The sequence below is a fragment of the Mustelus asterias genome, chromosome 19, assembly GCF_964213995.1.
Source record: "Mustelus asterias chromosome 19, sMusAst1.hap1.1, whole genome shotgun sequence".
Lineage (NCBI taxonomy): Eukaryota > Metazoa > Chordata > Chondrichthyes > Carcharhiniformes > Triakidae > Mustelus > Mustelus asterias.
Window position 1 is genome coordinate 11,043,207 of NC_135819.1, and position 13,074 is coordinate 11,056,280.

General features: G+C 49.3%; 1 protein-coding gene across 1 annotated transcript in view; it reads right to left on the minus strand.

Moving 5' to 3' along the window:
• Window positions 1–13,074, minus strand: part of LOC144507597 (uncharacterized) — a 282,765-nt gene that overhangs the window by 23,556 nt on the left and 246,135 nt on the right. Inside the window, exons 35-40 of the mRNA XM_078234752.1 lie at window positions 12,319–12,372; window positions 10,723–10,776; window positions 9,191–9,244; window positions 6,171–6,224; window positions 4,547–4,654; window positions 4,398–4,451 (exon numbers count right to left, since the gene is read on the minus strand). Coding sequence (XP_078090878.1) covers window positions 4,398–4,451; window positions 4,547–4,654; window positions 6,171–6,224; window positions 9,191–9,244; window positions 10,723–10,776; window positions 12,319–12,372 — 378 coding nt within the window. The remainder of the gene's footprint in view (window positions 1–4,397; window positions 4,452–4,546; window positions 4,655–6,170; window positions 6,225–9,190; window positions 9,245–10,722; window positions 10,777–12,318; window positions 12,373–13,074) is intronic.

A 13,074-nucleotide genomic window follows, 5' to 3' on the forward strand; every position in this document is an offset into this window, starting at 1 on the left:
CACAGACAGTGACCCAAGCTGGGAATCGAACCCGGGTCCCTGGCGCTGTGAGGCAGCAGTGCTAACCACTGTGCCGCATGGTTTCAATAAGGGGTTAGACTAAGCACTTGGGGCGAAGGAGATCGAAGGATATGGGGTGGGGGTGGGGGAAGGCGGGATCAGGTTATTGAATTGGATGATCAGCCATGATCATAGTGAATGGCGGAGCAGGCTCGAAGGGCTGAATGGCCTTCTCCTGCTCCTATTTTCTATGTTTCTATAACTTGTGAATCTGTGCAAGAACAGGAGGCATTTTTCTCTGGGTCAGCTGGGGGTGTGTATTATCAGATTTAACAACCTCCAGGTGAAGGCCCGAAACCTCCGCCCAGGCAGGGTTCCTGCTTACACAATATGAAAGGGACATTCTCATTCCAACTGCATCCATCTCTGAAATACAGAGTGGGAAAGGGAGGCCAGAAACACTAAATTCAACATTGTAAACTTGAAAGAAAACTAAAACACCAGATGGAAAGACTGGCAACAGGAAGAAAAGAAAATCAGTTTGTTGAAGAGAATCAGAGAATTCCTACAGTGCAGAAGGAGGCCATTCGGCCCATCGCGTCTGCACCGACTCTCCAACAGAGCATCTTACCCAGGCCCTGTCCCCGTAACCCCACATATTTACCCCACTAATCCACCTCACACACACATTTTGGGTCACTGAGGGAGAATTTAGCATTTAATTTGATTTGATTTATTATTGTCACAGGTATTAACATACAGTGAAAAGTATCGTTTCTTGTGCGCTATACAGACAAAGCATACCGTTCATAGAGAAGGAAAGGAGAGAGTGCCAAATGTAGTGTTACAGTCATAGCTAGGGTGGAGAGAAAGATCAACTTATGCGAGGTAGGTCCATTCAAAAGTCTGACAGCAGCAGGGAAGAAGCTGTCCTTGAGTCGGTTGGTACGTGACCTCAGACTTTTGTATCTTCTTCCCGACGGAAGAAGGTGGAAGAGAGAATGTCCGGGGTGCGTGGGGTCCTTAATTATGCTGGCTGCTTTGCCAAGGCAGCGGGAAGTGTAGACAAAGTCAATGGATGGGAGAGCGTGATGGATTGGGCTATGTTCACGACCTTTTGTAACTTTTTGCGGTCTTCGGCAGAGCAGGAGCCATACCAAGCTGTGATACAACCAGAGAGAATGCTTTCCATGGTACATAGCCAATCCACCTAACCTGCATAGCTTTGGACACTAAAGGGCAATTTAGCATGGCCAATCCACCTAACCTGCATAGCTTTGGACACTAAGGGGCAATTTAGCATGGCCAATCCACCTAACCTACACATCTTTGGACACTAAGGGGCAATTTAGCATGGCCAATCCACCTAACCTGCACATCTTTGGAGTGTGGGAGGAAACCCACGCAGATACGGGAAGAATGTGCAAACTCCACACAGTCACCCAAGGCCGGAATTGAACCCGGGTCCCTGGTGCTGTGCGGCAGCAAGTGCTAAGCTTGGAATCTGAAAGGGTAAGTGGAGGCAGTAACTTTCATCGGGGATTGAGATAAATATTTGGGGGAAAGAGTGGAGAAGTGGGACTAATCAGATAGTTCTTTCAGAAGAGCTGGCAGACACATGATGGGCGGAATGGCTGCCTCTTGTTCTTTACGATTCCATGATACTAAAGATCATTGTGAGGCTCGAATAGATAACTGCGTGTGCCTCAGGTAAAATGACTTCTGGTTATAAAATCATATTTAATTTGCTGCCGTGGAGTTAATACTCCGAGAAATACATCCTGCAGTTGAGTAGATTACCTTTGCTGTGTTTGCTGCAGTTTTGGTGCATTGTCACAGTTCATGAGTTGAAATTGAATCAAAGCGTGTGCCCAGAGAGGGAAGAGATTCTCAAACACACCAGGTAAGCAGAGGGCAGAGTCACCAGTCTCAGACTAAACCGACTGCATCATTAACACCCTGCTTCATAAAATCATCAAAAAGGACGTTAGCCTTCATGCCCAGAGGCGTGAGAACACAAAGGGCAGGAAGAGATGAGGAGGGGTTTCTTCAGCCAGAGAGTAGTGAATCTGTGGAACTCTTTGCCACAGAAGGCTGTGGAGGCCAGGTCATTGAGTGTCTTTAAGACAGAGATAGATAGGTTCTTGATGAATAAGAGGATCAGGGGTTATGGGGAAAAGGCAGGAGAATGGGGATGAGAATCATATCAGCCATTGCCTTGGAAATGGTCCAGAGGAAGTTTACAAGAATGATCCCTGGAATGAAGAACTTGTCGTATGAGGAACGGTTGAGGACTCTGGGTCTGTACTCGTTGGAGTTTAGAAGGATGAGGGGGAATCTTATTGAAACTTACAGGATACTGCGTGGCCTGGATAGAATGGACGTGGAGAGGATGTTTCCACTAGTAGGAAAAACTAGAACCAGAGGGCACAACCTCAGGCTAAAGGGACAATCCTTTAAAACAGAGATGTGGAGGAATTTCTTCAGCCAGAGAGTGGTGAATGTGTGGAACTCTTTGCCGCAGAAGGCTGTGGAGGCCAGGTCAATGATGTCTTTAAGACAGAGATAGATAGGTTCTTGGTTAATAAGGGGATCAGGGGTTATGGGGAAAAGGCAGCAGAATGGGGATGAGGAAAATATCAGCCATGATTGAATGGTGGAGCAGACTTGATGGGCCGAGTGGCCTGATTTTGCTCCTATGCCTTATGGCAAGTTCTGCTGCTACCACACAATGCTCAAGTAGACAGGGCACAGTGGTTAGCACTGCTGCCTCACAGCGCCAGGGTCCCAGGTTCGATTCCCAGCTTGGGTCACTGCCCGTGTGGAGTCTGCACGTTCTCCCCGTGTCTGCGTGGGTTTCCTTCAGGTGTGCCGGTTTCCTCTCTCAGTCCAAAGATGTGTGGGTTAGGTGGATTGACCATACTTAGCGTATGGCATCAAGGGGACTAGCTAAGGTAAATGTATGGGGTTATGGGGATAGGGCCTGGGTGGGATTGTGGTCAGGACAGACTTGATGGGCTGAATGGCCTCCTTCTGCACTGTAGGGATTCTATGATTCTATAAGAGCTTCACATTTCTAGGTGTTCAGATTGCCAACAATCTATGGGGGGGCATTGGCCTCGTGGTATTATCACTAGAGTATTAATCCAGAAACTCAGATAATGTTCTGGGGACCCGGGTTCGAATCCCGCCACGGCAGATGGTGGAACTTGAATTCAATAAAAAATATCTGGGATTAAGAATCTACTGATGACCCTGAACCCATTGTCGATTGTTGGAAAAACCCATCTGGTTCACTAATGTCCTTTAGGGAGGGAATTCTGCCATCTGGCCTACATGTGATCCACAACAATGTGCTCGACTCTTGAGTCTTAACTGCCCTTGGGCTTGGGCAATTAATTAAGGCCCAGCCAGTGATGCCCATGTCCCACCAATGAAGAAAAAAGATCTGTCCTGGACCCTCCATGCCGACACTACAGTTCAGAAAGCCCACCAATGCCTCTGCTTTCTCAGAAGACTAAGGAAATTTGGCATGTCCGCAACGAGTCTCACCAACTTGATGCAACATAGGAAGCATTCTTTCTGGTTGTTTCACAGCTTGGTATGGCCCCGGCTCTGCCTAAGACTGCAAGGAACTACAAAAGGTCGTGAATGTAGCCCAATCCATCACGCAAACCAGCCTCCCATCCATTGACTCTGTCTACACTTCCCGCTGCCTCGGCAAAGCAGCCAGCATAATCAAGGGCCCCACGTACCCCGGACATTCTCTCTTCCACCTTATTGCATCAGGAAAAAGATACAAAAGTCTGAGGTCACGTACCAACCGACTAAAGAACAGCTTCTTCCCTGCTGCCATCAGACTTTTGAATGGACCTACCTTGATCTTTCTCTAACACTACCCTCTCCTCTCCTTCTCCGCTATGTATTCTATGAATGATATGCTTTGTCTGTATAGCGCACAAGAAACAATACTTTTCACTGTATGCTAGTACGTGTGACAATAATAAATCAAATGAGCAGATTTGCATGTTCTCCCTGTGTCTGTCCAAACATGTGTAGGTTAGGTGGATTGGCCATGTTAAATTGCCCCTAGTGTCCCAAGATGTGCATGTTGAGTGGATTGGCCATGGTAAATGTGCAGGGTTATGGGATAGGATGGGGAGGGGAGAGGGCCTGAATAAGGTACTCTGTCAGAGAGGCTTGATGGGTCGAATGGCCTTCTGCAAAAATAAGAAAAAGCGGCAGATAGTAATTAAGTGTGAGATTGATAGATCGTTGCGCGCCCAGAGTATAAAAGGATATTGAGCCAAAGCAGTTGGATAGAGTTAAGGTACAGATCAGCACTGAGTAACACTGAGTGAGTAGCAGAACAGGTTTGAGGGAAGGCCCTCTCTTACCATCGGGCCCGGGGGTCCAGACTGGCCGGGTGGTCCGAGAAGTCCTTGTTCTCCCTGTTTTAGAAGGAAAGACATTGTGAGGTGTTATTCGTTGATCCAGTTCATAATGAATTAACACTGATAGAATTGTCTTCGCAGTGTTTACTTACAGCAGGGCCAGGTATCCCGCTGAGGCCTTCAGGTCCAGTATTGCCTGGTGATCCTTGGGGACCCACCGGCCCAGTCCTGCCCAGTGGGCCCTCTCGTCCAGGGGTACCCTAGGTGACACATTGAGTCATCTAGTAAGTACATAGGATGTAAGGAGTGTAGCTAACAAGACAATTTTGTTTAGATAACATCGCATGATTCAGTTAAGAACCTTTTCTCTGAAGTCAATGGAAAAGAACCTTCCAAACCCGTGACCTCTACCACCTCGAAGGACAAAGGTAGGACACACATGGGAACACCCCTCCCCCTGCAAAGTTCCTCACCACATCCACAAACATTCACTCCCTCCACCACCGACGCACGGTGGCAGCAGTGTTGTACTGGAACAACTCACCAAGGCTCCTTCACCAACACCCTTCCAAACCTGCAACCTCTACCACCCAGAAGGACAAGGGCAGCAGACACATGGGAACACGACCTCCTGCAAAGCTGCCCCTCCAAGCCACTCGCCACCCTGACTTGGAAATATATTGGCCGCTCCTTGACTGTGGCAAAATCCTGGAATTCCCTCCCTAACAGCACCGTGGGTGTACCCACACCACATGGACTGCAGCGGCTCAAGAAGGCACTCCCCCACCACCTTCTCAAGGGGGAATTAGGGATGGGTCCAGCCAGCGACGCCCGCATCTCGAGAATAATTATTTTTTTTCCAGAAGAGTAAAGTATTGTGCAAATGTCTCTTGAAATAAATGACATTTTAAATGCAGAATTACAGACAATCTGTCATTTTCCCCCAGAGACCCAGCTGAGTGGAAAATCCAAAATTGGTTTTAGCAGCTTTTGTCAGTGCTTGCAATTCACTCTGAGCCACATTAGAATTTTATTTCTGGTGTTCACAGGCATGCAGGGAATCTTAACCAAGGAAATGCAAATGATTAAAAAAAAACTTCTTCCAAATTTGTGACTCCATGTGATTTCTGTCAGGGGGATGAGAGAGAGGTTTTTAATTAAACTGAACTTTCCACTATTGGATAGAATCCCAGTATTCCAAACTCCTTCGCATATATCCCACCACGGCACTGTGGTTAGCACTGCTGCCTCACAGCGCCAGGGACCCGGGTTCAATTCCCGGCTCGGGTCACTGTCTGTGTGGATTCTGCACGTTCTCCCCGTGTCTGCGTGGGTTTCCTCCGGGTGCTCCGGTTTCCTCCCACACTCCGAAAGACGTGCTGGTTAGGGTTGCATTGGCCGTGTCAAATTCTCCCTGAGTGTACCCGAACAGGTGCCGGAGCGTGGTGTCAGGGGACGGTAAATATGTGTGGGGTTACGAGGATAGGATGGGTGGGATTGTTGTCGGTGCAGGCTCGATGGGCCAAACGGCCTCCTTCTGCACTGTAGATTCTATGACTCTATCAAAAGAGAGACGGGGATAGGTTGCATTCATCTGTAACGCCATCTTCAAGTGAGATAGCCCACCCAGGCTCACTATCAGAGTGTACGGGTGAGACATACCAGCACTCAGTGTCTCCCCTGAGGGGATGACGGGTTGAAACATTCGAACAAAATTCTGCAAAAATGTTTTCTCATGCAGTCATTTTTTAACCAGCCACAAAATAAAGGTCATACCTTTGAACCCTTGAGTCCCTCTCGACCCTCTGGCCCTGTAGGTCCGTGTGGCCCCTGAAAGAGAGCAGCCTAGTGTGAGATCAGCGAGCTTCCAATGTGATTGAAATGATTCAGAAGCGACGGGCCCAGTCAGCGTGTTGAGGGGTGTGTGTGTGTGTGTGGCCACGCAGCGTGACAAGTGCCATCACCGCAAACTCCAGTGCGTCCTGCCAACAAGTGGAGTGTGATTCATCACAGCGCACGCCACTCTTTGACCAGCTGTGCATTCAAAAGGACAGGAACACCTGTGCAGTCCGCTGTCAGCTTGATGCATTTGCATTGAAGCCCGTAAGCAATAGGAGCAGAATTAGGCCACTCGGCCCATCGAGTCTGCTCCACCATTCAATCATGACTGATATTTTTCTCATCCCCATTCTCCTGCCTTTTCTCCATAACCCCTGATCCCCTTATTAATCAAGAACCTATCTATCTCTGTCTTAAAGACACTCAATGACCTGGCCTCCACAGCCTTCTGCGGCAAAGAGTTCCACAGATTCACCACTCTCTCTGGCTGAAGAAATTCTTCCTCATCTCTGTTTTAAAGGATCGTCCCTTCAGCCTGAGGTTGTGCCCTCTGGTTCTAGCTTTTCCTATAGAAACATAGAAAAACTACAGCACAAAACAGACCCTTCGGCCCCACAAGTTGTGCCGAACACATCCCTACCTTTTACGCTTACCTATAACCCTCCATCCTATTAAGTCCCATGTACTCATCCAGGAGTCTCTTAAAAGACCCTATTGAGTTTGCCTCCACCACCACTGACGGCAGCCGATTCCACTCGCCCACCACCCTGTGTGTGAAAAACTTCCCCCTGACATTTCCCCTGTACCTACCCCCCAGCACCTTAAACTTGTGTCCTCTCGCAGCAGCCATTTCCACCCTGGGAAAAAGCCTCTGAGTCCACCCGATCTATGCCTCTCAACATCTTATATACCTCTATTAGGTCTCCTCTCATCCTACGTCTCTCCAAGGAGAAAAGACCGAGCTCCCTCAGCCTATCCTCATAAGGCATGCCACTCAATCCAGGCAACATCCTTGTAAATCTCCTCTGCACCCTTTCAATCTTTTCCACAACCTTCCTGTAATGAGGCGACCAGAACTGAGCACAGTACTCCAAGTGGGGTCTGACGAGGGTCTTATATAGCTGCATCATTATCCCCGGACTCTGAAACTCAATCCCTCAATTGATAAAGGCCAGCACAGCATACGCCTTCTTAACCACCTCCTCCACCTGCGGGGCCGATTTTAGAGTCCTATGGACCTGGACCCAAGGTCCTTCTGATCCTCTACAGTACTAAGAGTCTTTCCCTTTGTATTGTACTCCTTCATCCCATTTGACCTGCCAAAATGGACCACTACGCATTTATCTGGGTTGAAGTCCATCTGCCACTTCTCCGCCCAGTCTTGCATCGTGGAAACATCCTCTCCACGTCCACTCTATCCAGGCCTCGCAGTATCCTGTAAGTTTCAATAAGATCCCCCCCTCATCCTTCTAAAGTCCAACGAGTACAGACCCAGAGTCCTCAACTATTCCTCATACGACAAGCTCTTCATTCCAGGGATCATTCTTGTGAAACTCCTCTGGACCCTTTCCAAGGCCAGTACAATTGAAGTCCCATCCAAACCCCTCTCAAGAAAACGCTTCAATGTGTAGACTTTCCGCTGAATGCGTTGTACCCTGCGGATTGCACTGAGCGATTGATGGAGTTCTTTGAAGCTTCAGTCATTGTGATGGTGGTGTGCACAGTTCGCAAAACCCATGGCGCTGCCACTGATAAAAAAAATTATGCAGTGGATTCTGCAGAACCTGCTCTTAGTTTGCCAATATGCCACCCAAAGTGACAAAAATATAGGCCGCTTAGTTACCACCAAAGGAAATGGGATGTCAGGAGACTCTGAGGAAATACTGTCAGACTCACAGGGTGACTGGATAAATCACACCCCTTTCATCTTTTTTTGTGGGAATATCATCAGGGCTTTATAGATTGCGTCCCAGGATTTCCTTCACTGTCCTGTGGTGTCAAAATTGGCCACCAAAGGGTAGCTCGCTTTTTAAGAATCATTTCCTGCCTTGAGGAGTTGCTAAAACGTCGCCCAAAGAGTTCTACCCAGTGTGGACGGCACGGTGGCAGGGACCCGGGTTCGATTCCCGGCCTTGGGTCACTGTCTGTGTGGAGTTTGCACGTTCTCCGTGTGTCTGTGTGGGTTTCCTCCGGGTGCTCCGGTTTCCTCCCACACTCCAAAGATGTGCGGGTTAGGTGGATTGGCCATGTTAAATTGCCCCTTAGTGTCCAAAGATGTGCAAGTTAGGGGGATTGGCCATGCTATAGTGTCCCTTAGTGTCCAAAGATGTGCAGGTTAGGGGGATTGGCCATGCTAAATTGCCCCTTAGTGTCCAAGGATGTGTAGGTTAGGGGGATTGGCCATGCTAAATGTGTGGGGTTACGGGGATAGGGCGGGGGATAGGGCCTGGTTAAGTTACTCTGTTGATTCGGTGCAGACTCGAAGGGCTGAATAGCCTCCTTCTGCACTGCAGGGATTGAATGATTCCACGTGATCAGCGGAGTGCTGCTTTGTGCCCTTGCTGACATCACGCAACCTGGTCATTGCCACAATGTGGGATCGGTCTCCCTATTCCAACACTTCAAAAAGCACTCCATTGGCAGCCAAGGCCCTGAGACTGAGGAGGAATGTCTTCACTCAGAGGGTGCTGGATCTTTGCAATTCTCAAACCCAGAAACCTGTGGATGCTCAATCATAGTCAAGACAAAGATCGATAAATTACATTATAATTCAATGGACAATGTGGAAAAATGACATTGAGGTGAAAGGTCAGCCATGATCTATTCTGGTTGAATGGCGGAGCAGGCTCGAGGGGCTGAATGGCCTAAATCTTGCTCCGGTTCCCTATTGGTCTCCCCAAGGTCATGAAAGGCGATATAGAAATGTCCGTCCTCCTTTCTCGCTCACCGGTACTTACTCTCTTTCCAGGGGGTCCAGGGGGTCCTGGTTCACCTGATGCTCCACGGGGACCCTGAGAAACACAACAAAAGAACATTAAATAGATTCTTCCTCTCTGCCAGCTTCGAGAACATGCATCCAGCTGGATGGGGCAGGGAGCTGGTCGCCAGCACTTCCATTCCGCCAGTACTAACAGTTGCTGCAGGATTGGGAGATGGATAAAGAGAGCATCCAGGTTGGTGGGGTCTGTACATGGGGGCATCTGCTTTCCCTACATTATTAGTAAAGTACTTTACTGACATTAAAGTGCTTGGGCAGGATGGTGGTTAGGCAGCTCCAGTGGGCCGGGTTCAATTCTGGCCTCGGGTGACTGTGTGGAGTCTGCACGTTCTCCCCATGTCTGCGTGGGTTTCCTCCGAGTGCTCCGGTTTCCTCCCACACTCCAAAGGTGTGCGGGTTAGGTGGATTGGCTATGCTAAATTGCCCCTCAGTGTCCAAAGATGTGTAGGTTCGGTGGTTGGCCATGATAAATTGCCCCTTAGGGTCCAAAGATGTGTAGGTTAGGTGGATTGGCCATGCTAAATTGTCCCTTAGGGGCCAAAGATGTGCAGGTTAGGTGGATTGGCCATGCTAAATTGTCCCTTAGGGGCCAAAGATGTGCAGGTTAGGTGGATTGGCCATGCTAAATTGTCCCTTAGGGGCCAAAGATGTGCAGGTTAGGTGGACTGGCCATGCTAAATTGCCCCTTAGGGTCCTAAAATGTCCTGGCTAGGTAGATTAGCCATGGGATAGAGTGGGGTGGTGGACCTGGATGGGAATGCTCTGTTGGAGAGTCGGTGCAGACTCGATGGGCCAAGTGGCCCCCTCCTGCCCTGTAGGGATTTTATGAGAACCCTCGAATTCCTGAAAAAGCTTTAAATAAAATGAAAACCTCTCTCCTCATAACAACACAAATTGATGAAAGAATTAATAAGAGATGCGCTGCATCCAGGTTCACATGACACAAACTGGGAGGTTTCGTAGAAGGTAGTGGAGAATTAAAAAGGGGCAGAGCTGTCAGAACACGTCAGATAAACACCAGGAGGACCGGTGACTATTTGTTCGGGACAGCGAGTCAGGGCTGCAAGAGAATGAGATTCTTTGTAATGAACTTTGAGCTCAGGTAGAAGTGGACTATCTATCCTTGGGCCTAGACTTTTCGCTGTCTCTGTCACATAACAGTTTGAAGGAAGAGAAAAGTGCTTCATAAGTGGCTAATTATAAAGCTTAAAAACCTCATAACACGGTGGCACAGTGGTTAGCACTGCTGCCTCACAGCACCAGAGACCCGGGTTCGATTCCCGGCTTGGGTCACTGTCTGTGTGGCGTCTGCACGTTCTCCCCGTGTCTGCGTGGGACTAGTTCAGTTTAGGAAACCGGGTCGGGATGAACGAGTTGGGCCGAAGGGTCTGTCTCCCTGCTGTATATCTCTTTGACTCGAAAAATACTCGCAAGACAATTGCTTAGCTATTTTGAAGCCTGCATAGTTTGATTAGACTGTGAAAAACCTACCGGTTGGCCAGGATCTCCGAGACTACCTTTCTCACCAATGCCACCATCAATACCCTACGATAAAACAAAAACAAAATCAGGATACGTTTGGTTGTCATAGCAACGATAAGTTAAGGTACTTGGAAAAACAACCAGCGTCAGTGAGGTTCTTTGAAACACAGCGAGCGCTCCTGCACTGAAAGGACAGCGAAGCAGATTCAATAACTATCTTCAAAAGGAATGGAATCAATACTCGAGAGGTTACAAGGCTTTGGGGAAAGGGCAGGGGAGTGGGACCAATTGAGTGACGTACCGAGGAATCAGCGTGCAGGCATTATGGGCCGAATGGCCCTCCTCCTGTGCTCTCTCGTTCCGATTCTAAGTGAGGCCTGGTGTGGTTTGTGGGGGAGGTGGGAAGTGAGAAATGAAAGGCAACATTGCTCACTAACTCAAAGAGAGGGTATTGTTGGAGGGTGGTGGGAGGTGTGTGGGGGTTTATATGGCACTTCAGATGTTTCACTGACTTGAGACTAGTGTCCCACGAGGCCTTGAGACTAGGTGTCCCACGAGGCCTTGAGACGAGTGTCCCACGAGGCCTTGTGGCTAGTGTCCCACGAGGCCTTGTGACTAGTGTCCCACGAGGCCTTGTGACTAGTGTCCCACGAGGCCTTGTGACTAGTGTCCCACGAGGCCTTGTGACTAGTGTCCCACGAGGCCTTGTGACTAGTGTCCCACGAGGCCTTGTGACTAGTGTCCCACGAGGCCTTGTGACTAGTGTCCCACGAGGCCTTGTGACTAGTGTCCCACGAGGCCTTGTGACTAGTGTCCCACGAGGCCTTGTGACTAGTGTCCCACGAGGCCTTGTGACTAGTGTCCCACGAGGCCTTGTGACTAGTGTCCCACGAGGCCTTGTGACTAGTGTCCCACGAGGCCTTGTGACTAGTGTCCCACGAGGCCTTGAAACGAGTGTCCCACGAGGCCTTGAGACGAGTGTCCCACGAGGCCTTGAGACGAGTGTCCCACGAGGCCTTGAGACTAGGTGTCCCACGAGGCCTTGTGGCTAGTGTCCCATGAGGCTGTGTGACTACTGTCCCACGAGGCCTTGTGACTAGTGTCCCATGAGGCTGTGTGACTACTGTCCCACGAGGCCTTGTGACTAGTGTCCCATGAGGCTGTGTGACTACTGTCCCACGAGGCCTTGTGGCTAGTGTCCCATGAGGCTGTGTGACTACTGTCCCACGAGGCCTTGTGACTAGTGTCCCATGAGGCCTTGTGACTAGTGTCCCATGAGGCCTTGTGACTAGTGTCCCATGAGGCCTTGTGACTAGTGTCCCATGAGGCCTTGTGACTAGTGTCCCATGAGGCCTTGTGACTAGTGTCCCATGAGGCTTTGTGACCAGTGCCCCATGAGGCCTTGTGACTAGTGCCGCATGAGGCCTTGTGACTAGTGTCGCATGAGGCCATGACTGGTGTCCCATGATGCCTTGCGACTAATGTCGCATGAGGCTGTGTGACTAGTGTCCCATGATGCATTGTGACTAGTGTCCCAAGAGGCCTTGTGACCAGTGGCTTTGTGGCCAGAGTTGCAGGAGATCACACTGAGGTTTAGTTTCTTACCGGAGTTCCTGGCTCACCGGAAGGCCCGGGATCTCCGGGAAAACCAGCTGGACCCTAAGGACGGAAAGAGAGATAGAGGATGGCAGTGAGTATTAGACAATAGAACCGAAAATAAGGCAAGAAATAAGAGTAGCAGTGACCTTCGAATTTAGACTGATAAGTGTTATTGTTCCATAAAGCATGCATGAACGCAATGATTTACCGTTACATTTGACACATGTGGTGCGTCCCTGTATAAAATCACACACTAACCATTCCTCCAAGTGATATTTTGAACATAAACGTCTACCCATTTCACGGTGAACCCTTCTCCAGTCACACTTAATCCCCACTGTGTCCTGTTCACCCATAACACTGACCTGCTTTTGACAAGCTGGAGATAACTTGATTATAAAATCTTACCTTTGTTTATTAAAGCACCCCCATGGGCTCAACTCTCCCCATCCCTATAATCGCGCCCCCCCCCCCCCCCCCACCCCCCGCAACCCCCAGCTCCACAATCCTCCGAGATCTCTAAGCTCATTCAAGTCCAGCCTCTGGAGCCTCCCCGGTTTTAACCCATTCACTTTGGGCGGCCGTGCCTTCAGCTCCCAGTGCCCCAACATCTGGAATTCCCACGGTAAACCCCTCTATCTCTCATCATCCGACACCACCCCTTACAACCAGCCTCTTGGACTAACTTTTATCCTCCTGTCCCGCACATCTCCTCAAAAGATATTGACTATGTAGCATAGATCAACTAGATAGTCAACACCT